Genomic DNA, 25,440 nt, shown 5'->3' on the forward strand with positions numbered 1-25,440 from the left:
AATCACGGTAATATTCTGTCTCAGGAATATTACCATATTTACAAAAAAAAAAATCCCTCCCAGTGTGATTGCATTAAGACTCGACTTGATCCGTCACTGGACAAGCAGAGCTGACCGTTGACGCCTCAGGCCAGTGCAGGGCTGCACTCATACAGCGGTGTGAGGGAACACAGAGATCGTGGCAGGGTCGATAAGGGAACACGTGTGGGGATGGGAAAGGGAGGGGTCCTCACCTGGCGATATGGAGGTTGGGTTGAAAGCCCTAGGAGGGAAAGGGGTCTGAGCTCCAGGGAGGTAGATGCATTCCAACGTGGGAGTACCTGTTCCCCCAGGGTGAGGCAACAGGATAGTTGGAGGCATCTGGGCTAGATCAATAATCCCTTTTACAGACAGAAGCAAAGGGCCAACGGTGAACAACAAGAACCGATCCATCAATTTGTGAACGTGTAAACACCGTATACATTTAGCTGTAACCCATCACCTTCATCTGATCAGTAAGCAACAGGGCTGCAAAGGGAGTGGAATAGTGGTCAACTTGGAAGAGGCAACCAAATGAAGATTTGGATGACCGTACCCAATTGGTAAATTGAGTATTGCAGCCCCAATACTAAGAGCAAATCAGCAAAATTTGACCAGGTCATTTGCTTCTGGGCGTCTGGAAAAGGTAGCCACTACTTCACAAGCACACAGTGTGCATACTACAGCCCTACCCTCCCACGGCCTCTCCCCTGCCTGTTGTGGCAGGTGAGAGAGGGTCAGATGGCGTAGGTCCGTACCTCGAGTCCCGGCTGCGTAAGGGATAGCGACGGGCTGTTCCCGTGGTGACAACCCTCGGGCCATGTCAGGTCGGATGACTTGCATCTGCTGGGAAGTGATATAGTCGTTGAAAATCGTCTGCCGTGTGTTCTCCATGGTGTACAGCTGGTAGGTGTTGTGGTAGCCTGTTGGAGACTGCTGCCTGGGGAACATGAACGCTGTAGCAGACGGCGGACAAAACAAAACAAAACAAAAAAAAACATATGAACAGAAGGCTCACAGATACCGATCGCCACTGCTGACGTCAATAGCTGGAAAAGATCCCAGCCATGTACTCCCTATGATTTAGAGGGCTTGAGCTACCTTTGTCAATTTACTCAGAAACAAGGCTGTTATTGCTCTATTTGAAGTTATGGTGGAAAGGATATAAACACTGTACCAGGATCCAGCCCTCTGTGGAGGCTCATGGCCATGGCATGGTCGAGGTGTGGAGGTAGGTGGGGTCTGTACACTTCCTCAGGTCCGACGGGCCGGTGGTGGGGGTCGAAAGGGCTGTGAGAGGCTCCAGGGTGAGGGTCACCACCCGACACTGGGGACTTGGCTGGGACACTGTCCCTCTGTGTCGGGGTAATGGCACTCTTTCTTTCATGAGGAGCAGATTTCCCAGAGCTCATAACACCTTTGTAAAAGAGAGGAACACACAAGGCTCATCAAATGAGTTATTGCTTGGTTGAGCAAAAACGTAATATCATTTCCTGACAGTATATCTGTGTCACAGAAAGTTTTTTCTGAATATGCTTATTTTTAGCAAATAAGATGACCTGGTTTAGCAAAAATAAATGCCTCAATATGTTTTGTCTGGCTCTATAATTGTTGTATTTAGAGCCCTGGGCAAGTAATGAATGGCTGAAAACCATTCAAAACTAGTTACGTAATATACCCTCTGGTCCACGTCCCAACATGGGTGATCCTCTGGACACGGGATTGGTGCTGTAGTTGACAGGGGTCCTGCGAGCGTTGACGTCCTCATACATGCCGGGGCTAAGTTGGGATTTGTTCGCCTCCTGGTGTGTGGAGCGCAGGACAGAGGCGGTGGAGTTGACCACGGTGTGGCGCACCGCCTTGCTCTCCTCGTATTTGGCACGTTCCATGGCCTCGAGCTGGGGCATGCTGTGGGGGAGCTTAGAGGGACTGGTGATTAGGGACTTGACGTTGTGCTTGATAGTAGACTGGTTGAGAGGGTGAATCTGGTAAATGAAAGCACCGACAGGTCAGTCATCAATTCACCAATATCATAGGTTACATCAAGTATGTATATTTGTTTATTTAGCATAATCATATGTCAAAAGGGTTGAGGTAAAATACAGCCTCAATATCAAAGCCATTAATATGGTAACGTGTTCACTGAACTGATCTAAAGAATGGCAGTAGTCAACAGTCAAATTGTCTTACCTGAGACATGGAGCCCTCCATAACCCTCCTGTCCGACAGGTCGGGGGTCTTGCAGATGTCCTGGCCAGACTGATCCTGTCTGGGGATTTCATGAATGGAGCGTCCCATCTCTTTGATAGTATTGACTCCCTCATAGGGCTTGCCCTTGCCAATGCCCCCTTCGAAGGAGCGGATCGGTGGGCTCTCTCGCTTTATCTGTTTTCCATATTTCATGGCATCTTCATAAGTCTCTGCGGCGGTTCTAGGTGTTCCTGGAAAGATTTGAAACGGTATTACTGCCTTCTATCAGAATTTGATGCTACTTGTAACCGTGGGTGATTTATGAGACTGTGGCTAGCTTTGCAATGAGCTACCTTGCATGATAGATCCTGTGATCAATGGTCTTTCCTTGGGATCTCCATGTGGACCTTCTCTGGGCGAGGCTCTGCTGATCAACCCTGAGAAACAAACAAGCACAATCACTCTCCTGATACAGGACATACAAACCATGACGCATCGTGAATACTCATACACGAGCAGTACCCTCAAATGGAGCTCCTTCCCTTCCAGGGTGTCCCCTGCTCATGGGTCCCTCCATCATGTCGTAAGTGCGCTTCAGCTCATGGCCTGTTCTGGGGCTGCGGGTGTTTTCTCTGGGGTTCTTGATAGCTTTTGAACACAAAAATACATGATGTGTGCTTGGTAAAGGAATACCAGTTATAATTATTTGCTGTAGCAATAATCAAAGCACTTACCATCATACGAGAGTATGTGACCACTCTTGCCTTCATAGATGACATGACCTTTAGATAGCTGCTCTCCCCTTGCCTTGTCTGGGCTGCTCAGGTCCTCTGTGGCCAACTTTGTGATCGTGCCCTTCAGGAGGTCAGCAGCAATGCTGCACTGTGGCAGGGCCGGTGTGCCCTAGTTTGTAGAGAAGAGCAAAGATATAATGCAACATAAAAAGCAGAATCACATAGCCTTAAATATTGGACCACTGAAAACCGTCACTTATCTATTTCACAGCAAAAATCACTGCATACATTTATTACCTGAGTGATTGATCCTCTCATTGTCAGACCCTCGCCCATCTTTGCTGGGTTGCCTCTGCCATCCTGTATGGATGGAACTGCAGAGGGAAAAAGAAGAGTTTAAGTAACAATCTCAAAGATTGTAACACAGACGTGATTTCAGACTACAGACGATGACATTTTAAAAACATGTGCAAAATAAGTGTTTGTTGGTTAAGAGCTTCAATATAATGGTCGTAGCGTTGAAGAACAGTAGCTGATCCAGTTCAGGCTCAATGACGGTAAAGACACCGATTCCCATAAAAAACCCTGGTATCCAATGTTCATGTGATCTCAAAATATTATTCTCATGGCCATGTTCTGTCTCTCTCTGTCTCTCTGGATGGATGAATTCATATAACTTTACTTTTTAGTCATCACAACAACTGCCAAACAGCATAGATATTTTAAGTGTGCCATGAGTGATCCATCTATTTTTATTAATATGTTTGAGCTTGCATAAAAGCCATTTTTCAATAAAAACTTGCTTTAGCAAAATGCTATGATGCAGAGAGATAAAACGTTACAGCCTTCAAAATATAGTAATCCCTCAGAGGTGTCGTTAAACTAGGCCGGGTCGGGACTTCATGTCTAAAGCTGCTGCAAGCCTACTCTTAGTAATGTGACAGTCCGTGTCCTACCAGGCTTGTTAGGATCCTGCTGCCGAGGCAGACCCAGAGAGATGGAGCCCACTGTGCTCTTCGTCCCCTCTGGCCCATAGACAGCGTGGGATGGCAGGTATGTGCCAGGAGTTCCCTGGAAAAGCAGGAACAAAGATCACATTTCAAGGTCAGGTCAATGAGTTCATGTAAACAAAAAAGTAGTGTCAAGTGAAGTTGATATTCTTTTATCCGTTTCAGTTATTCATTTACAGGTAAATGAGATGATACCAGCTAATAAACCAAAAGTCTTAATTTTCCTGACTAATAGACGTTTTACTACGGCCTAGTTACTCGGGATACATCTGTGCTGACTGTTACCAAGAGATCACACTGTCAGCACAACACACGGGAAGCTTGTTCCATCTCTGTAGAGCTGTGGTACCAAATAAACTTATGTAACAATGGTCAACAAGACAGAGCAGCCATGTTCACTGCTCCTTTCCATTCCTACAAATATCATTTAGTTTCATAAAGAATAATTATTCTACCTGGCATGTTCAATGGATGACAATTGTATTACTTATAATTTTACGTATTATTTATTTGAAGTTTCTCTTCCAATTTTCTTTAACAGACTGAAAAGAATTATAGGAAATAATACGTATACAAGACCTGCAACCATTTTTGAGTTGCATCCATTTCGGTGTCCCTTATCTACGGTAAGTCTATTGCAAAGTTCTGTGTCTTTTTAATTTATGGTCCATAATATTCTCATAATATATTGGAACATCAACCGCATCATAAAATGACTGTGTTGAAGCACGTATGTATTTAATGATTAAAAGGTTCTCTGTGGGGTTTTCTTGTAAACAAATAAAAGTTGATTGCGTTCAGTGTTACTCATCAAAACACATTGTGCATCCTTGACCTTTAGCAAATGTGTTGTATGCATTTCCTTTCCCAGAAAACATTTGCAAAAACAACATTTTCAAGTATTTTAAGTATTTTTCTAGCATTGTGTATATTCATGTCAACATGCTTGGAATATTGTGAAGCCATTTGCAGGAACATGTATCACATAAAATCGAAACGGGGACCCACTCATAAAAAACCCAGCTCCATAGCACTGCTAAAAGAAACTCCACAAAGAACCTTTAAGGTTTGTCCTCGCTATGGTGTGAATGTCAGTGGTGTGGGTACTAAGAGGACGGTTGCTGGGTCCAACAGTACACCACATCCCTTTGGGGGTCTTACCTGCGAGATGGAGCCCCCCTGGATGAAGGAGGGCTTGTCCGTGGGCTTGGAGGTTGGAATGAGCGGAGGAGGAGAGGGAATGTTGGGAGGTCGACTGGGTCTGCTGAACGTCACGCGGACTCCATCTGGCATAGTCTGGACCAGCTGGTTGGCGGCAGGGTGGAGGACTGTTGGAAACATGAAAACAATAATCTGAGATGTCGGCTCACTAGCCAACATTTGAGGATTAGATACCTACCTAAACCGCAAAGTATTAAAAACTTTTTGCACACAAAAAAACCCCAGAATATCTGCTCACACAGTAACATAGACCGGTCCACTAAATGTTTCTGCCTGCCAGACACCACAACTTCAACCAACCCAACATAAGGGTTCCATTCAGCTCCATTTGCCATCAAAGACTGTGAGCAACTCCAGTGAGGGACAAAGTCGGCACTGAAGACCTCAGTTACTCGTCTGTCCTCAACTTGAGGTAACCTTGGCCCATGCCTGCTGTCTGATTTACCGTCTCCTGGGAAAGCTGAGTAGAGAAAGTGGATCATAACGCTCACTAGACCGGGAGTAACCTCCATGCAGGGAGTGCGCCTCATGCTCTGCAGTCTGCACTCTACAAAATCAAAAATGCAAATGGTTGTGTGAGAGCTCCTCCAGCGGGGAACGGAGGTCACCATCCTGCTGGCGAATACAGGGACAGACAAGAAAACAAATGTATAAATCCTATGTTGGAGGGAGACTGTGTGTCAAACATTAACATTCATGCTACAGTTCACCATCAGGGACGACCTAATTTGTCAGGGCATGGGATGTATGTTTGCCCCAAATGGCAAACAAGAAAAGCTATTGTTGTCAAACTCAAGTAAAAGTCCAAATGTCATTTCCAAACCGACACCAGCTGTTCCACAGGAAATGTTTTAGACACCGTAGTTTGGTGGACTGCACCCCTTTGGCTTCCTAAAGCAGAAGCAATCCTCTGCTGCTGTCCTCAAACCATAATTCTCGAAATATAGTAAAGGAATGTGGATCTTTGACATAATGAGAAACTATTTTGCCAGCAGGATCATCGACAAACTTCTTAATCGTTTTGATGCTACTACTGTTCCCGTCATACATTTCTTTGCTGTTGTATCACTATAAACCTCTTGCAAGTATCTGAAAAATGTCCGGCATGCATAAAATCTTGGGTGATTCACCCGATGTTGTAAGAAATTTGAGCAAAAAACTGTAGTTAGTAGATATAATAAAAGTGTTTAATAATTAAGAATTAAGAATTCATAATTAGTCATAAACATAAGGGTTTTGGGAATGCATAATTAAGATAAACATAAAGTGATGTAGGATTAGTAGCTAAAAGTGCGTAGGGAAATTGGCCAATAGAAATTGAGATAGACGGAAGGGGAGGAGTCGCGAACGAATGTGTGGGAGGTTTGAATTAAGTCTTTTTCTCTCTCGTGAAGGCTCTCAGACGACGGACGTGTTTTTATACCTGAGGAGTTGAGTTGAGTTTTTTGCAAATGGGGTTTTATTGATTTAATATTTCATAGGAGTATGTACTCCAATGTTTAACTGTGATCGTACTTGCATCAGTGGAATTAAATTCCTTATAATTGTAAACCAGTCTTGGTAGATTTCTTATTGCAGCGTGTCGTCTGCACAAAGCAGCGGACACACGTGCTCCGGCTTTCTCTCTGTGGGGTGTGTGTTTCAGCCCCCAACAATGTCGCTTTCATTCAGTGTCACAATGGCAATAACAAACATCCTGTTTAAGGGGAGCATAATGATTGTGATGGGCCAGGGGAGGAAGCTCGCCATACATGTTTAAAAGAAGTGACGAAGAATAGGAATTCAACTGAAAGAAATTGTATTTGATGATAAGGGTCTCATTACAGTTCATGGTGCAATAGTGTGAGAACATTAAAAATGTGTATAAAACAGGTAAAAGGTATTTCTGGCCATGTGTGCTCCTTTATATTGAAGCCCTGAGAGGGAGGTGAGGAAAAGGAATTCTGGTGATCCATTTTCTACATGTGCTTTAAATAGCTTTCTCTCCTGTGTTTATGACTTCAGAGCAGGTATAAAAAAAGGTTTCGCTTTATAGATTAAATATAGTTATTCAATGTGATGAATTGGGACGTAAATAAAAAGGTGTTTTGTTATGCATTTTTGTTTTTCCCATCAAGTAAAAGGGTTAGAAAAAAACTATTGTCATTGTGCCATGTCATCATAATCGCAACAAATTGGGCTCACGACATACGACATAATAAATTGAAAGGGAGGAGATGGGGAATAAATGACTGTAGGTGATTGACTAAGCCAATACAAGCACAAATGGTGCTTTCTCCCGTCTTCTTACTGTGTGAATGGCACTGGGTTTGAAAAGCGAATACATTTTAGGGTAAATGTTATCTTATTCTATGAAACAACAGCAAAAAAAGAAAACTGGTGATGATGGCAGCTGTTGATGGGCAGCGATTCACGCACCACCTCAGCCTCTTTGAGTCAGAATGTTGGAGAAAAGCCAAAATTCGGGGTGAAAGAAGCGCGCTAATGTTTTCTCTGTGCACTAGTGAACAGACCAAAAATGACTCATGCAATGACACAATCGCCATATAAAAATAAAATCACCAACCTCATCTCTAGTATGTGATTATAAGGAGAGAGTCAGCTCATGCTTGTTTCACTGCTACTGTACACGTGTACAAGTGCAGGGATACCGGCTCAAAGTACATATACAAATTTTTTTTTTTAAATGTAAATTAACAAACCAAAACATACTATACAGAACACAACCTATACAGGCACATTGTAAAAATGTTAAAATACTAGACAAGCATTTAATATTCCAGAACTTTGGCAAAAGTTTCAAAATATACTTCTCATGTCAGCCAACATACAAATACATATAAATACATTCAGTACCAGAACGCAATGTGTGAACATGAACCTTTGGACGAGACGAAATTTAACCTGACTTGCACAAGTGCTTCAAAACACTGCCAAACCCCGACTTATGACAGGATTAAAAGCTCCAACAGTCCTCCTCTGCTACAATGTCTAATACATACAAAACTCATACAAAAATAATCCCAGTCAATCATCATTTATGACCAACTAGAAGTGTGCAACCTATGCCTGTGTTTTCTTTTCTTCATATTTTGCTTTGTGCAGCCCCTTCGGGTCGTCAAATACCGACGCTCGTCTGAGGCTGATACGAAACCGCAGTGAAACGATCAGAAAACAACATTTAATTTCTCAGACTCCCTGCTATGTACCTCGAACTTCAAATAAAGACAATCAAGCAACTGTATACAAATATAACAGGCTGTGCTGTAAAATATAGATATCAATACATGTCAACGTGAAAAACAAAGCATACTGCAGCCCAAACTACAGAACATTCTACTGCCAAGAGAGTCTAAAAAGTGCCTCCATTGTCAAACACAATAAACTCAATGGGAGTCAGGAAAGCCTTGTTTGTATCAGCAAGGGAAGGGAGGAGGCAAAGAGGGAAGGAAGGAGGCGAACATGTGTGCTTTTACCTGGTGGCACACTGTAGCGTGAGGCATTGGGGTCAGGCTGGGGTGAGGCCTTGCTCAGCTCCCTGGGGGAGAGTCTGTAGGGAGAGCCTGGCCGACCAGAGTGGACCTCCTGGTCCAGAGCCAGCTTCATGTCATAAGGCATGTAGGGTAGGGGCTTACCTGCAGTACACAGGCATAAAGGACAAAGGGAAGACAACCACTATTAAAACAAGAACTCAAGGCTGCCGAGCATTGCGCTGAATGGACGTCTCTGTACAACTAACACCGCCAACTGGACACACACACCTTTGTAATAAATAGCTTTGTGTCAAAGCTCAGCTGCTCTTCTCTTCGCAGCACCCTGACTAAAAGGTGCTAAAAGCTTTGCAAAAAATCATGCCGCAATGCAGTCTGCCAAGTGACTTTACCACACTCCCTTCTGACGCTAAGTGGCTGACCTATGCCTGACAGCCCAGAGGCAGCAAGTATTTTATTCTGACACGCTCAAAACATCTCAAAAAACACCAAAGTCCCCTTTTTCATCCAAAGGCATTTCAAGCAGGGCATCAATGAGGATTTCACCTCCGAGTTTGCATCACATCTTCTTGGCCCCGGCTGGACCACATTACGACCAGATCACCCTCAAACGTTTTCTTTTTTGAAACTGAACAAAAATGAACGGGGCCTATGAGATGAATTAGCTAAAAATAGTCCACTGCTGGCAGCGACAGGGGACGAGGCTGACTGAGCGATGAACAGGAAAAGGGAGCAATGAGGACAGAATGAGGGTAGTTTTTGTTCTCTTACCATCTCTGTCTATTACGGTGGGGCTTCGGGTGTTGAAGGGCGGTCTGCGCTCCAGGTCTCCCTGATCCTGCCTCTGCTTCTCCTCTTGGTGCGCCGACTCGTGCACTGCTTTGATCTGGTGTTGCAACATGGCGAAGCCACTGATGGGCACACTGCCGGGGCCAAATGGGCCAGCCACCTAGAGAAACAAAGGAGGGAAAAGGTGGTGTTGTTCCATTGTACAGAGAGCCCTAATGTATGCCCTGCCTCCGTGTCCGTCGCAATGGATAAACCTGAAGCTGTGACTAACCATAGGTGGGATGTTAGCAGCCCGCTGTTGCCTCTGCTGGATGTTGAGTTGGGTTTGCTTGGGCGAGGACACCAGCACAGAGCCTGGAGGGTTGAGCAATGTAGGCTTGTCCATGGAGAATATTCTGCAGAGTCACAAAGCATAATATATAAATGGCACACTCAAAACCATAAGCATGTACTGTTCTTGTCAACTGCAATTATGTACACAGAACATGAATTACATGAAAACGCACCTCTGTCTTTCAGGCTCCGCCTCCACATCCTCGTCAGCACTGCAGGTGGCGCTGGAGTCATTATCCGAGTGGAGTTCCCTGTGCCTCTCGCCGTGATCTCCCTTTTCTCCTCTCTCCCTGATGCCAGGCTCCATCTTGATCTGAACCTCTCCGGTCTTCATGTCCACGTCCTGAGGTTCAGTTTTGGGATGCACTGGGCCTGCATAGGAAGCCATCCTGGCCTTTTCCTCCTGAGATCCAGTCTCACTCTCGGGGCTTTTCTCTTCCTTGACACAGAGTCCTCTGTATAAAGGCTCCAGGGCCTTCCCATTACTGGCCTGACCTTTGTCCTGGTCAGAGCAATGAGCATCTCCTGCAGCACTGTCTGCCCTCTTGGAGTCGCCAGACTGAGAGGGGGAGGGAGCACTCTCTGTATCAGAGCTGTTGTCACCGCCTGAGGAAGCATGAGAAGATTAATTGGTACAAGTCAAAGCATGAAACTGAAGACGTTTAAGCCAATTTGAATGTCTTTTAAGAAAAAAAAAGGACCACCTAAATAAAACAACAACGAAGGTCAGTCAAGACCCAAATCTACCGACGGGTGATCTATCATGTAGAAAAAGCCTCACTTAGAAGACCGATTGTATCAGGATCATGACACAAATGACTGAATCAATGATTAACCCAAGACACCACAAAAAACAAAAAAAGTGGTGTACAGGCTCCACGTAGTAATCCAAAAAGTTCACACATTTCTTTCTTATTATCTGGAATATTATCTGGATACTTTGTATTGTATCTAATCTATGAAGACTTTTGTTTAATTAATGATCGTGCGTCATACCATTTAAGATGGTCTATACTAAATCCAAGGCCTCAAAGATACGACAAAACAGACTTTCAAAATACACAAATAATCTAACAATAATAAATCTAATAATCAGTTATTTTACACTTGAGTTGAAGCATCTTAAATGCCAACTGCGTAGACATGAGACAAAAGCAACACCCTGAGCAAACTGCGATTTAAAAGGGATAAAAAGATGAATTCATGTCTAAGCATCATGCATCCTTAAGATAGAAACTGCGTATTTTTTTTATAATCTTCCTGCCTCTGTTGGTTTGCCTATCGTCTACCGCTGCAGTTGTTGCCATGGTGATGGCAGTCCAGATGGTATGTCTATGCAAAAACAATTTGCAGATGCATTTTATGTATCAAAGCAAAATCAGAGAAATACGACAAACATTACAATGTTGGTAAGAGCACTTGAACAGAGCTGTATGAATGCCTCCTCGGGCTTTTCCTCTCAACTGTCTGATGTGCATAATGTGAGATCAACAGGCTGCTGATCACTAGGTTTCCTTGGAACAAAGACAAAGTCAAATAAACACGACGGAAAACCTTGTGACCCTCCCACTGTCGCCACTGCTATCATGTGAAGTGGAGGCTGTTTAAATTACATACAAGTCTGCTGAGCCGTAAAACAAAAAGGACTGTATTACTTTGCTGAAATCTTTTTTAGCAAAAATCTATTTCCTTACATTGCACGCTATCTTTTTCATAGGGGGAAGATAAGGACCTCTGGAGAGCAGGGAGGCGGGTAGACAGGCAGCCTCGCTGGATCAAACAAGTGGACCGGTACTTTGTGTTCAAAGAGCAGCCTTTGTTGAGTCTTCAAAGCTAAGAATTGTTATGCAACAGGGGCCCATGTACTCAGAATTGGTTCATATCTTTTATCACCACCTCTTCCCCGCTTGCTTCTTTTCATTTGATCCTTTTTTCCCCCTCTCTCATTAAAACTACAGTCAGTAGAGAGCAAACCAAGTGCCATCAACTCAAATGAAATCCTGACATGACAATTCAGAGGGCATTTTGGATCGGGCTTCCCGGCTTCGCACTACTTATCTCTACCCGCTTTACTCAACTTTGTCCAAAACAAATGTGTTCGGGCATGTGCGTGTCTGCGTGTTTGATGATGTACACGTGCTTCCTATCATCCATCTCTCTGACCTTCACTGTCATCCGCGTTGTCATCATCGTCGTCATCGTCAGGCGACGCCGCGGCTAGACCTTCACCTTGAGACCTATCAGCACGAGCCCGACGTGTGTCCTGGGAAACAGAAAGAGGAGCATTTTGCATTCATGCGTTGCTGTTACAACAGTTCAATGAGCCATAACAGAAAACTGATGTCAAATAGCTTACCTGCTTATGCTGCTGGAGCAGGTTGTCCAGGTTGTGACGTCTCTTGTAATTGAAATAGAAATTCTTGCACTGTGCCTCGCTTTTGGTGCCCACCATTTTGGCAATGGCTGTCCAGTTTCGCCCATGCTCAACCAGCCCTGGTGCAGGACAAACACAGGCAATCCAGCATGAGAGACTTGCAGCCTTCAGACGCTTTGAAAACATACAATTTAACGAGAAGGTGAACCCTTGTCAGGCGTCGTGAGCTAATGCTCTATCAGACTAATTACAGTAATTGTAAGCTGAAATGATCTAAAAGGAACAGCAGCAGAGAGGTGAAGCCAAGCCATCAAAACCTGATTGGGCATGGACATACATGCAATACTTATACTTATATTTCCAATTCTGCTGTATTAGTACCATTACTATGATTCAAGAAGATGATCGCAATGCATTCTCAACAATCTCTTCCGAGTGGAAAGTCGCTAACATTATTGACTGCAAACCTTTGGTATTTCTGCGAAATGACCCTCTCCTCGGTTGCTATGGTTTTGCTGTTTGTCTTGCCCGTCCCGATTAACACTGAGCTGTGCACACAATCAGCTTTGATGGTCTCGCTAAACTTTGAAACGACTCTGCCAAGCTGCAGCGAACTGGAAGACTGCCATTTACCTTTGACATCGGGGCTTCTCCTCTCTAAATCCTGTGACCCCTGTGACCCCTCCCCCTCCCTCCCGGCCCTACTGAGACGAGGCATACTGGCAGCTTGACAAATCACCAGAGAGATAAAACACAAACCCCCATTACTGCTCCAGCTCAACGAGGGGATGGGGGCGTTAGGAGTTTTCGGAGTGACTCATCTTTGTTTGAGGTAAAGATGATGTCCTTTGTTTTGACCAGTATGGTATCTTCATCTAGCAGCCATAAAAAATAGGCATTAAACGGTCTTGCACATAACGATCGCTGTCAGCAGGATCCTCCAAAAATCTACAGTGTTACAAAGTGCACCTAGACGTTTCATAGCATAGCTGAGCACCGCACACAACACATTCAACAAGAAAGAGTTCTCACAAGTTGTGGCACCCTTCACTTAAATGTCTTAAGATACATTTACACGTGGCTGCTCAAGCGTCTTAACAGTTACATTAGTTGCATAAATAAATCAAATAGTTTACCATAGCAAATATCTACCCGCGCAGGTTTGCGTCCTTGACGAAAGTCCCTGGGAGAGCAAAGAAGATGTTCGTCTTCTTTGCTCTCCCAGGGACTTGGCGTGGCAAACCTCATTATTCTAAATGTATTCAGGAATAACTGCCAAGGCCACCTTTGTGAAGCTCATAACATTTATCTTTAAGTTGTAAGAGAGGAGTTACATCATTTCTTAACTAATATGTGTTCTAGTTTGTCCAAATAATGTGCTTGCAACAAGCAGCTATGTCTGAAGCCCGAATATCTCCAACTTCTCTGAATACCAGTATTTGACCGTAATATCTGAGCTCAATACGACGAGAATCTTTGATCACACAAGGGAAGGGAAGATGGACTTTCTCACTTGCTTAAAGTATTGTTGTTAATGACCAAATCAATGCAGTTGAGAAACTACAATCAATACAAAAATGTTATTCTATTTCTCTTGATAGAGCCGAGCTCCTCTTTCCTTCATGAAAACCCTGATTTGACTGCTCGGCCTGAGATGTGTTAGCCTGGTATTTACAGCGAGGCTTATGCAGATCAACAGGTTACAACGTCTTACAGGGGAACTGTGTTCAATGTGCTTGCACGACCGGCCATTTGTGGCGGCGTGGGATAAAAGTGATTTTGGACATGCTTTGTCTGACTAGAGGAGGTTGTGCAGGTCTCTTTAAAGTACACTAATCCAGAGACATGTCTAGCATAAAGGTCTGAATGCCGGCGGAGATCACAGCAGCAATGTATTTTTGTTGAGAGGGAGGCAAATCTCCAAGAGAGTCTTAATTAATCCACATTAATCCCTTTATTTACTCCCCCAGTCTATGGGTGTTGGTACTCAGGGAACCCTGCGTAAGAGCCTATATCAACAAAGCCGAGCAAAAAGGGGGAGAGGGGGCATACTTGAATGGCATATGACCTAACTAATGACTGCAGCGGTGCAGTCTGATACCAGGCACCGTGTGCAACAAACATTTAGAAGAATTTATAAGACCAAAGTAACTTAAAAAAGTTGTAGTGGATTTGAAAAAGTTTTAAATATGTGAATAATAGATCGTGATCTTTGGAGGAAGCCGCAACTGTCACGCTCTATTGCTTGATGGATGGCCTTAATAGATCACCTCTGAGAAACAAGCGGAGCAGTACAATGAAAAGAAGAAAGAAAAAAAAAAGCCTAAAACCCTTCATGGGTCTCTGACAGCTTCCAGTAAAGCACCAGCACAAGTTTGTATTTGATCATTCCTGTGTGCATGTAAGAAACAGGCAGGGCGAGGCAACATCTGATAATCAGAGAAGGAAAAGAGAAAGACGGGGGGAGACAAGGGAAAGATCATAGAAAGCAGAGGAGCCACAGCAACGCAGAGAAAGAGGAAGGGCCGAGAGATGAAGCGAAAAATGACAAATTGAAACACTACCTTTTTTGGCGACCTCCATCTCCTCCTCGGTCCAGCGAGAAGTTTCTCCGGTTTCACCAGCACCAGCTAAATGGCAAAGAAAAAAAAGACAGCCCCGTCAGCACTGACAGAAAGAAAGAGAGAAAGACAGACAGCGAGAGAGTGACAGTCCTCCCTTCGGCTGTCTCCTTCTCATGGCCACTAATCGAATAATCGGTTTACATTCAGGGGCTGCCGTGACCTGCTCCCTCTATTGCACTCTCGCTCTAGCTCACTCTCATTCTTCCCACCCTGACTCTCTCTCCCCTTCCCCACAAGCCCAGAGCAAGCCCACCTCCTCTCTAATCCACAAGGGGAGGGCCTTGGTCAGGTGATGTAGCACCAGACAGTGAAGGAGTTGATAGCGCTGCCTCTCTCTTTGGGAAATGGCCTTGGATGGAGACAACTAGACAGATAGAACAGCCAGCAGAAAACCCTCCCACCCCTTCTACTATAACACTGCGCATCGCACACACGCATGCACACAGTTCATCCCCCCCCACACGCACAAAATTCACAGAAGTGCACGGTTGGTGCAGAGGGGGCCGAGTGAACTCTAGCCCACTCTGCTTCATAGCGCCCAGTGATACTGTGTAAACATTTGGACTAATATAGCAGCAGATGTACGTACCCTTGACATCAACAACAGGAGTCTCCCCCCCACCAACCTCAAAGATGAGGAGATCAATTGGCACTGTTCAGACGGCCAAAGGTCCCCCCGGCCACACAGTCCGTTACACTTAGTTAAACAAATGTCTGACTTCCTTTTCTCGTGGCAAAAACGTATGTTCTCCCTGTGACAGTTTAGGCCCCTCAAGGGTGGTCATTAATCTCTGGGTTATGCAAACAGAGCGGCGTCTACCTACAGTGTAGCGTCTCACCTACTGACACACAAACACGCCATCCCCCACGGCATTAAACAAGATCAAATCTCCCACTGAATCAGCAGCTATCTGATCTTGCCTGGCACCATTTCAACTGGGCAAGACTGACCGATAGCTACCCTTTAGCACCTAGCCCACTTACTTCCAAGAAGCCCCACAGCGGCACAGGGTTACAACAGAGCAAGCAAACAGACACACAAAATCCACAATGTAGTCACTGAGGGAGATTACAGTTGACTCAGTCCTATGTAAACCATGATACGCCCAGAACAGGTCAGAGGGTTAAGACGATGGAAGGACACGCTGCCGACGGTTAGTTAATCACATAATAAGACGGACCCAGCAGAACTCGGGCTGTTGGGAGAGACGGAGCTCAGCAGACGGCAGAGGGAGCAGGTGGTGGAGAACCAAAGCACACTTCACCAAACAGTGAATTAATGATACAGATTAACGCAACAACAAGCTTAACACACACGGACACCTGAAAACCTGAGCTAGCATCGTCTCAGTGACAGACGTCCGGAGGGTGGAAGAGTACCGTGACTGAGAACCATGACAACAGCTCAACCAGAGCAGCACATTGCCCGAGTGGAGAGCAGCGCAGGACACAATCAGTCTGACATTTGGCGATGAGCGCCTGAAACCCGCTGTCCACTTCTAGGCTACGAACGGCTTATGAATCTACACATATTAATAAGAGGGAGAAAGTCAGCAGACCAACACGCCGACGTGTCTCTAAACCGTGTTCTTCTTTGGCGCTTTACTATTCAATTCTCACAAGTCAAAAAGCAAACCGTATGAACACTCTCCCTTACACCAGGCCAGTCCATGACAGCACCGATTATTCACGAGAGAAAAATAAAAAAGTATCTATTAGCTTAAGAGGAAATATGAGACGCCAGAGAATGGACACTGTTTACTCAACAGTAATTGTTGGAATGCTGTTAAGCATTCCAACAATTACTGTTGAGTAATTGTTCTTATTACTGTTGAGTATTGTTCTTCAAATCTTTATTCAACTTCTATTTCTTCCGTCCGACCTCTTCTTCTCCTTCATTTTTTAAGCTACAGAAACCATTCAACGATCAAAATGTTCAGCTCTTTCACCAGAGGGGTGCTATGACTTTTCATATTTCTAACCTTTAAACTATTTGAATGATTAAGCTTTTGATTTTCAATGGGATCTCTATGGAGAATATTTTCAAATCCTCTTAAACTTCTTCAACTTTCAAATCCTTCAACTTCCTCATACTTTCAGCTACAAACACCATTTCAACTTTCAAATGTTGAGAAAACCCTCAACTATTGCCAACATGATTCAGCTTTTTGATATCTTTTAAACTTTTTGAACTGCAGAAATTTAACTTTTATGATTTTTCAGCCCTTTTCTGACTTTATAATGGGTGTGTATTGGGCAGCTTAGAGTGTGTGATGTCACCGCTAGAGTGAAGAGCAGCTTGAGATTCTTGTGAAAAAAACATTTGTGTTTTGCCACTGTGTCCACAATCTTCACTCTTCATGCATAATTTCTGGATGTAGAAGTAGCTAATCCTGTCCTTTCGTAGAAAAATTACTGTAGAATCCCACAGATTTACACATTTTACACAGAAGCCGTTAATTGAGAGGAAAACCAACTTTCTGCTCCATAGAGACCAATGTTAAATTTTGCTTCAAAAACATCTTCCACAGAACACGGTACCCCATTTGTAGATCGCCAGTTAAGCCACATTTTTTACACTACAGACACAATTTTTACAGGATCTGTCCCTCCCCCACCCAGTCCCACCCTTTCAAAATAAAAGCCTCATGGATTAACTGTATTTAAACGTTTCGCTCAAAATTAGGCATTTTTTGTTGAAATAATGAATGCTCTTACTAATACTGCGACAACTACTACTACTGCTGCTAATATTTCTAGTATTACGGCTACTATTACTACTACTGCTATTACTGCTACCATAAATATTATTACTACCACTACCATTATTACTTATACCAAAACTGCTACTACTGCTACTACCAGTACTAATACTACTACAGCTATTAGTACGACTGCTACTAGTACTACTACTACTGCTACTTCAAAAACTGACTTTACTATTACTACTACTACTTATTCTACTACTACTGTTATATTAAATACTACGACCACTACTACGACTACTGATACTACTACTTCTTCTCATTACTAATACTTCGACTACAACTTCTACTACTACTGCTATGACAAATATCACTACTGCTACAACTAGTACTTATTCAAATGTTACCAATACTGCTAATAATACTTCTACAACTATACAACTTCTACTACTACAACAAATATCACTACCGCTGGAATTCTTTTAAGCTACAGAAACCGTTCGAATATCAAAATGTGCAGCTCTTTCAGGAGAGGTGTGATATAACTTCATATTTGTAATCTTTCAACTTTTTGAATTATTAAGCTTTTTGCAATTTTTTAAAAATTGGATATCTATTTTCAGCAATGTTTTTGAGATTCATTTCAGCTTTCAGCATTCCAACGCATTTTCAGCAGGAAATGCATTTTCTAGTTGTTAATGTTGGTTGCATGAATTGCTGCATGCTTTTTGGCCAAAGTTAAAATCATAAAGTTCACAATTTCTAATTAAAATACAACACTGACTGTTTATATATTATGTATATGTTGTTATCTATTTAGCCATTGCACTAATGACATTACAGCGCAAACATGCCCACACAAGGTTTTGCATCGGATTGCAATTATGCATGTGGTTAAGTATATACACGTTGCCTTTGCGGCAAGATCACAGTAAGAAGAAAAGTGTCAGAAAGAGAGAGAGAGAAAAAAAGAAGGGATTTTCAGCTACAGGCCCTAACCAACGAGGGGCAGAGGCATTCCTCAAAACTACGTCAGGCAAGGAATTTAAACCATATTTGGGATTTATTATCCAAGTATAAATGCACTTCAGTATCCATCAACTCTCTGGAACACGCTGCAATCCACTGCATTCCACTGTGACTCTGCGAGGCTATTAGCGCTGAACTTAGAGTTAGACTGTTTTAGCAATGAGGCTAATTTGCAAAGAAAAGGGCCAAATGTGTGCATATTACCAAATTTAAACACTTGCAAAACGCACAGGTGCGGCGGACACTATGTGCTTGGCAGCACAGTTGGGGGTGCATTTCACCCTTCGAGGGAACTTTGGGAATTACATTTTTTTTGTCAAATTTTTTTGCACGTTTGTGCAATCCTCTCGTGAATTTGCCCCTGTCTGTGTAAAAAAGTCAAGTGGCACTAGAAAATGTTTTATTTTCAGTGCCTGTCCATAAAATATAGTGAAAGCACTATATTTACATTCACATATATACTTTTTGTGAACTTCATTTCCCTCAGTTCTGTGTCATGAAGTGTGTAGCTGTGTTGTAGGACAACATTTTCAACAACCTCGAGAGAGCATCCCCAAGAGGATTCACCTTTATTAGCATCCATGGAAGCCACTGGAGTCTGTGGTTTTGCAGGCTCCTTCATGGACTTTAGCATTGGATCAGACTTGGGGAGCTGCGGAGGATCTGACAAGGCAGGCTCAGGGGCAGTGGGAGGAGCCTCCTCAGCCGCCACAGATGCAGCCTCATTGGCCATGGAGCGTGTGGTGATCCTTCCCTTGCGTCGGCCCTGGCTGTTGGCAGTCTTCCTGCCACGAGGCGTGTTTTGCTCCTTTCCGTCGTCGTCCTCCACACCGTCACACTTGTCTTTGTCCTTGCCAATGTCCCTGTGGTTTTAGATGGGAGGAAAAAAAACACAGCATTAGAGACTGTTGGTACAGCAAATATCTATTCCCCTTTGACTCAGCAATAGCAGGCCCTTTTGGTAATCTGCTCTTTTCCTTCATGACTGAAAACACAAGAAAAGCACATGAGAATTCGTCTGTACCCAAGCCAGACAGACTTATAAACAAGTTAGCAAGCTGTCTTGTCTGTTGGCCACACGCCAAAACAGACACTGCTCTCCCTTTCCAAGTCACGAACAAGCTTCATCACTCCCCCGAGGGCCTGGGGATATTAAATCTTCCCATCACTTCCCATTACTTTTTTTAGTTTACCAGTTATAATTGGTAACTGAATGACTCTAATTGAATCTTACGATATGATAAAAGTCACCTCTCCTGCTCAGTTATAGCTGAATGTGAAGAAAGCGTTGTAAATCTTCTCTCGTGTTCATTCCTATTCATAGGTCCAGGACGGATTGCTTCATAAAGAGCACACGCTACAGTTGTGCCAGTTATTTATAGGCTGGAGAAATATTGTTGATATTCTGTCACCGTACAGGGTTGTTGGGACTATCAAGGGTTATGTTAAATAAGAGCATTAAGAGTCATCGAGCTGCATATAATGACTGCGATAATTAACTGAATGCACTGAAATATCATGAAATGCATTCACCCTTTAACAAACCTTTCCCAAAATGATCACAGTGTATGGCACCAAGACGGACACCATGTGGAGGGGAGCTTTAACTGCAGGGCTTGATGGACTATAGTGACACCAGAACAAACCACAACCAACAATCTCACCTAGGATCCTCCTTATCATCTTTCTCTTCCTCGTCCTTCTTTTCCTCGTCCTCTTTTTTCTCGGACTTCTCAATTTTTTCCTCTTCAGTTTTTTCGTCTGACTTCTCTTCTTGTGAGGGACGTGTTATTTGCTGGAGACAAAACACAAGGAAAATATTTAGCAGTTTCTCCTTGAAACTAAAAGAAAAAAGTCAATGTGTAGATTACTAAAACTGATTTAGGGTTACCGAAAAAAACAAAGAAACACAAAGCAGAGAATACTATTCAGTCCTTAAAGATATCAGAAGATGTGAAAACCGAGCCGGTTATACATTTAAATAGTCATTCAAACAACTACAAGCATTCATTTTTTTAATTTGTTCCTCCTATGAATGAATCTTCCACCAGTCGGAAACTGACATTTTTACACACTTCCTGGTCCAGTTTTCCTGCATACTATCAAGCAGTAACAACTTCAAATTGTATAGCAGTGCCTGCACTGGCCCTGTGAGCCCAGAGGACCATCTAAAACTGGACAACAGAAGATGGACACAAAGAGAGCGCTTAAACATTCAGTTTGATAAGCACTCAGACAAAGTCAGCTAAATGGCAGAGATATAAGTTGCCATCTGTTTATCAGACCCACCACTTTCAAGCTGCACAATTTCCTCAAAAACTAATATGCGAACACTGATGTTAATGTAATAAGCCAAATATAACGACTAAAGGTAAAACTAAGGGCTGAAGTCACAAGATGCAAAGCCTAGTCATACATTCTGTACAGATAGGCTTCGGGCTATGCCGTATATTGATAATCATTACATAGTCCAGCATCGGCAGATATGACACCATTGTAAACGTTGCAGATACTGTTCACTGATTGGTCTGCTTCATTTACTAAATGTAAGTGGCAATAGACACGTTTTTTACTTTAACTTAGTAGTGTGTTGACTACACAATGTATGGCTATAGAATAATGATCAGCTTTTAGATTGGTTCCCTATGAGCCTTCACTTTGCATGGCAGCTGGATTCTCGCAATATCACGAGATTGCGTGAGAAACGGCGGACCACACATTACACGAAGATACATCTTGTCAGAATTCATGTAAGGCGTTTGTGTCTGGCGAGCCAGTGACCGGACCAATCAGCCTCCTGTGAGGACTGACTGGCGTTGCTTAGATGTGCACGGGACGACACGGGGAGAGGTGGCTGTTTGCGCCAGACAACAATGGCGGCTCCTAAAGAAGTTAGCGTAGACGCTACAAGAGCATCAGTTATATCAGGAAGAAGAAGCGCAGAGAACTGCACTATGGGCTTTTCTCTATGCATAAGATGCGTTTGGTCTTCTCCTGACCCCTGATTCTGCCCTTTTCCAAACGGTTTCCAGTGACGTCTTCTCAGGTGGTTCTGCGTAACAAACAATCTGGCTAGTGAGGTTATATAAACCTCGCTTTCACGATGCTGTTCTGTCTGCCACGGGGTACAATCTCCTGGGGAAATGAAGGCTCGATATTTGGCACAAAGGAAGTGCGTCAACCACTGCACACATTATCATTGCGCAACCAAAATGGGAACAGGGTATCGCGTTTGCTTTCCCCGGGAGCTATTGTTATCCATCTCCAGTTCCCCAAAAGTATCAATGTCATTTCTTTGCAGTTACTGTTCCCAGTAGCGGAAATGGTGCACGGTGGATAAAAACAAAAGGTGCTGTGGAAAACTAAATTCAGTATGTCCTGTGCGGTGTTGCAAACTCTTTTCCAATGACAGTAGCTGGCACGAGCTCCAAAAGTAACGTCATACTTTCACTTGCATATTGGTGAAGCCATTGTGCATTTATTTTCACAAGTGGTAGAGGCGCAACAACGTAACCCTCGGCTAGAGCAGCTGTGGATCACCTGAGTAGCCGAACACACACACAGGCAGGCACACACATATCAGCTGAGGAGGCGGTCCTTCAATGTTAACCAGGAAACGTTTGAGCTAAAAGAATGTGACCACTGGGGTCTGTGCGATCAAATCTCAAAGTGTCCTCGTGGTGTCGTGGGTGCATTCTAACCCGTCCACTTGTAATCCGATCATCCAATCCGATCATGTTAATGCCGGGTCCAAACGGGGCCGAAGTCTCAGTAAATCCCTCGAAGAGAGAAAAGGGCTCGACCATGACACTCATTACAAATGTTATCCCACACTGCTACAGTAGAAAAGAGGATCGTCTATGTATTTAAAATGAAAACGGCTGGAGAGTCGAGTTCAGATAAGTACAGCAAGCGTTGAGTGAAAACATCATTCTAAAGTAAATTTTAGATTGAGGACAGAGCGACATTCTTTTTCATCAGCGCTGGCGCGCTAACCACAGAATGCTTCCTCCTGCCTGTTCCATGAAAGCGCTGTGCTGGAACAAGTCTGGCTATGCCAAGCCAAACATCCCATGCTGGTACCAGATGGGGCCAAGGAATGTGCTCCACTCAATGGTAAAGGCAAAAGATATGGACTGAGGCAAAGAGAGGGAACACTGGGTACAACTGAAAAGAAAAGAAACGGGGGTATGGCCGCCTGTCTACTTTACGACAACGTGCTTCTGCACACGTGGAGTCTGCCTGCCATGTCATACTGTAAAGTGTGAGAAAGAAGTGCTTGGCAATTCCACAAAAACGGTTTGAATCAGCACTCTTTAGTGCTTCGTACTGATCCTTAAATGCTTAGGATGAGTTAATTACAGAGGTATGTCTATACTACGTGTGTGACGATTGAAATAAAGTTGTTTTTATTTATTTTTTAGTGGCTGTTCTAGCCAGCTCTAACCAAAGATTGCTAATAATCGCATGGGTTTTGCCTGCTAGGATGGAGCCACATGACTAGCAAGACCAAATCTTCAGTAATGGAAAGCAAACAGCATGTGATGCTCTCACAGGTTTACCCCACATGTACTGCTCAGTTCACAGCCGTTCCTTCTTGTGCTTTAAACCGATTGGAGACGAAACTGGAAAATGTGATTCTTAGTTGATGTCATCGCTGTTAGCTCATCATTCGTCAAGATTGTTGCTTACGAGCTACTTTCTAATGCAGATCAGACTTATTAGATACGACGGTGCTTTCTACAGAATTTCAAAAGTGTGTTAACCCACATTTAGAACATTGCATGCTAAAATAGCATGGGAGTATTTACAGTGACTTTTGGTATGATGATGCAGCTCCACTGTGAACATATTTTTAAGGGAAGCCCTGTCGACTCAGAGGTCAGATTGCAGGTTGATGTATGCAGAGAGGACCATGTCAAACTTGGACTGGGACTTGAACTCTTGACTCACTTCCTGCCTGCAAAGCCTGTTTTTGGCACTCGACCATTTCATAGACTTACATTTTTTGCAGGGCGGACCGGTCTGTTTTAGATCAGTTAGCCTGTCCTGTACATGTCTTTCAGTGAGACTGTTCTGGTTGGTCCGGGAGCGCTCGTGTTTGCTTTGGAGGTGGTCAGAGAGCCGTGGCATTCCTGCCTCTTCTCCCACACTGCTTAAAAAGAGCCTCTACACAGATGTTCTCCAAAAGTCAATGAGGCCCTGCGGTTCTGTGGTTCCTTCACTGTTTTTAAATGAAGCTCTTTCCTGACCTGGCTTGAATATTTTAAGAGTTTTAATTTCTCCCCTCTTTTGCTGATTCACGAGTGCTGTTTGATTTCGGAAATGACGGAGCCACAAGTCAAGCTTCCCTTTCCTACCACAGAACTTAGGCCACCAGAGGAATCTCTCACTCTGGCTATTTCACTGCAGGAATAGAACATTTAAAATCTACTGAGTAATTACTATGCATCACCTCTATTATTGCAATTCTTTACAGATATTGCCTTCATCTGATACTACTACAAAAAACAATGTTTGTAACGGAATGAAAAGAACAGGAAATAAATGTAAACAAATACATTTTAACGGCAGCATTTAACCCCATAGTATATGGCTCGCATTCATTTTGGGTAAAACGCACCGTCCAGCTGATTGAACTCTCGAGCGATCGTGTTTAGAAAAATGTACCATCAAAATAAAAGGTAAAAAATACCAAGCATTTGTCACAGTTACCGTGGTTACTGGGAGCTCTGTGAGGGAAAAACTGCTCGTGGGTGTTACAAACCAAAGAAATCTACTCGATACACTTTAAAGAAAGCAGCTCTCACGGTACATTGTGCCTTTTTGGACCCCCATAGAAAAGAACAGACATGTCCAAAGAGTAATACATATGTTGCCCACCTTATACATGTGATGCTATATGGAGTATACTGACAATAATGTAAAGAGGAGATGGCTACATTATGTTTCCAAGAGAAGATATCTGTCTACTTTATTCTGTACGTGTTATTTTGCAAACCAGAACAGGAATATTATCTCAGTAACATCTTCACAAATGAAACGTTTCACGTTTCAAAACACTACCAGCTAAATTGAGTAAAACTACTAAAACGTTGCACTTACAATTGCACATTTCTCACACCTTTCTTCACAAGTGCTGATGTTCTGTTTATTTTGCATTTTACCACAAACATCCTCTGGACTTTTGCTCTTCTGATGAATGTGTTGCGTTAGCAAGTTCAACAACTAAACATGGCCTGTAGGCTTTTGTTGATCATCAGATTAAATTGAAGGGATCAGTGTAGTAAAACTGGATGTATTTTTGCAGCATTGCAATGAAAGCTGTAATCCCTGCCTTGACAATGTGTCTAATTTAAAAAAACATTTTTAAACATTGACGATTCTGATAACTGATAATAACCACTTCATTAAAATATGATTTAAAGGGCACTGTGGTGAATCAGTGATCTACGATAACTACCACATCACGCTGTGTATACTGCCAAATAAACTGGAATAAAAAACACTTTGTTTTCACAGTGAAGCCCTGGGAGGTCACTGACATAAATGTATAAGTGACAGCATTAAGTTACATATAACATAATCACTGACCTGCAGCGTGTCCTAAATCTGAGGTGGCCAAACTACGGCCTGCTGCCTGTTTTTACAAGGCCCACCGTGAATTTTAAAAACAAATTTGCATATGGCTTGAACATGTTTCTGATAACCTGCACTGTATGTACATTGCACATCCTAGTACAAACACTAGATGTCGACTACATTTTGCGAAATGATCTTAAGCTGTTGGCGCAGAAACCAGTATTATCTTTTCTGCCGGTTCTGTTTATTACATGTTAATATCAGATTTATAACTTACATTTGCATTGAAACCGTTAAGTGGGCACTTAGGCATTGAACAGAAACAAATAAGAGGTATTTG

General features: G+C 43.3%; 1 protein-coding gene across 2 annotated transcripts in view; it reads right to left on the reverse strand.

The window, feature by feature from the left end:
• The window catches only part of ncor1 (nuclear receptor corepressor 1), a 53,060-nt gene that overhangs the window by 6,935 nt on the left and 20,685 nt on the right, over positions 1-25,440 (reverse strand). Inside the window, exons 15-34 of one of the 2 annotated variants that reach the window (XM_079283450.1) lie at positions 20,183-20,313; positions 19,086-19,381; positions 14,725-14,790; positions 12,143-12,279; positions 11,950-12,049; positions 9,960-10,392; positions 9,725-9,848; positions 9,436-9,613; positions 8,650-8,808; positions 5,114-5,280; positions 3,899-4,013; positions 3,240-3,316; positions 2,943-3,111; positions 2,731-2,856; positions 2,562-2,645; positions 2,209-2,459; positions 1,697-2,003; positions 1,196-1,435; positions 777-974; positions 234-380 (exon numbers count right to left, since the gene is read on the reverse strand). In XM_079283450.1, coding sequence (XP_079139576.1) covers positions 234-380; positions 777-974; positions 1,196-1,435; positions 1,697-2,003; positions 2,209-2,459; positions 2,562-2,645; positions 2,731-2,856; positions 2,943-3,111; positions 3,240-3,316; positions 3,899-4,013; positions 5,114-5,280; positions 8,650-8,808; positions 9,436-9,613; positions 9,725-9,848; positions 9,960-10,392; positions 11,950-12,049; positions 12,143-12,279; positions 14,725-14,790; positions 19,086-19,381; positions 20,183-20,313 — 3,505 coding nt within the window. The remainder of the gene's footprint in view (positions 1-233; positions 381-776; positions 975-1,195; positions 1,436-1,696; positions 2,004-2,208; positions 2,460-2,561; positions 2,646-2,730; positions 2,857-2,942; positions 3,112-3,239; positions 3,317-3,898; positions 4,014-5,113; positions 5,281-8,649; positions 8,809-9,435; positions 9,614-9,724; positions 9,849-9,959; positions 10,393-11,949; positions 12,050-12,142; positions 12,280-14,724; positions 14,791-19,085; positions 19,382-20,182; positions 20,314-25,440) is intronic. The other variant, XM_079283451.1, reaches the window with a different exon arrangement.

This window comes from Melanostigma gelatinosum, assembly GCF_949748355.1.
Source record: "Melanostigma gelatinosum genome assembly, chromosome: 14".
Lineage (NCBI taxonomy): Eukaryota > Metazoa > Chordata > Actinopteri > Perciformes > Zoarcidae > Melanostigma > Melanostigma gelatinosum.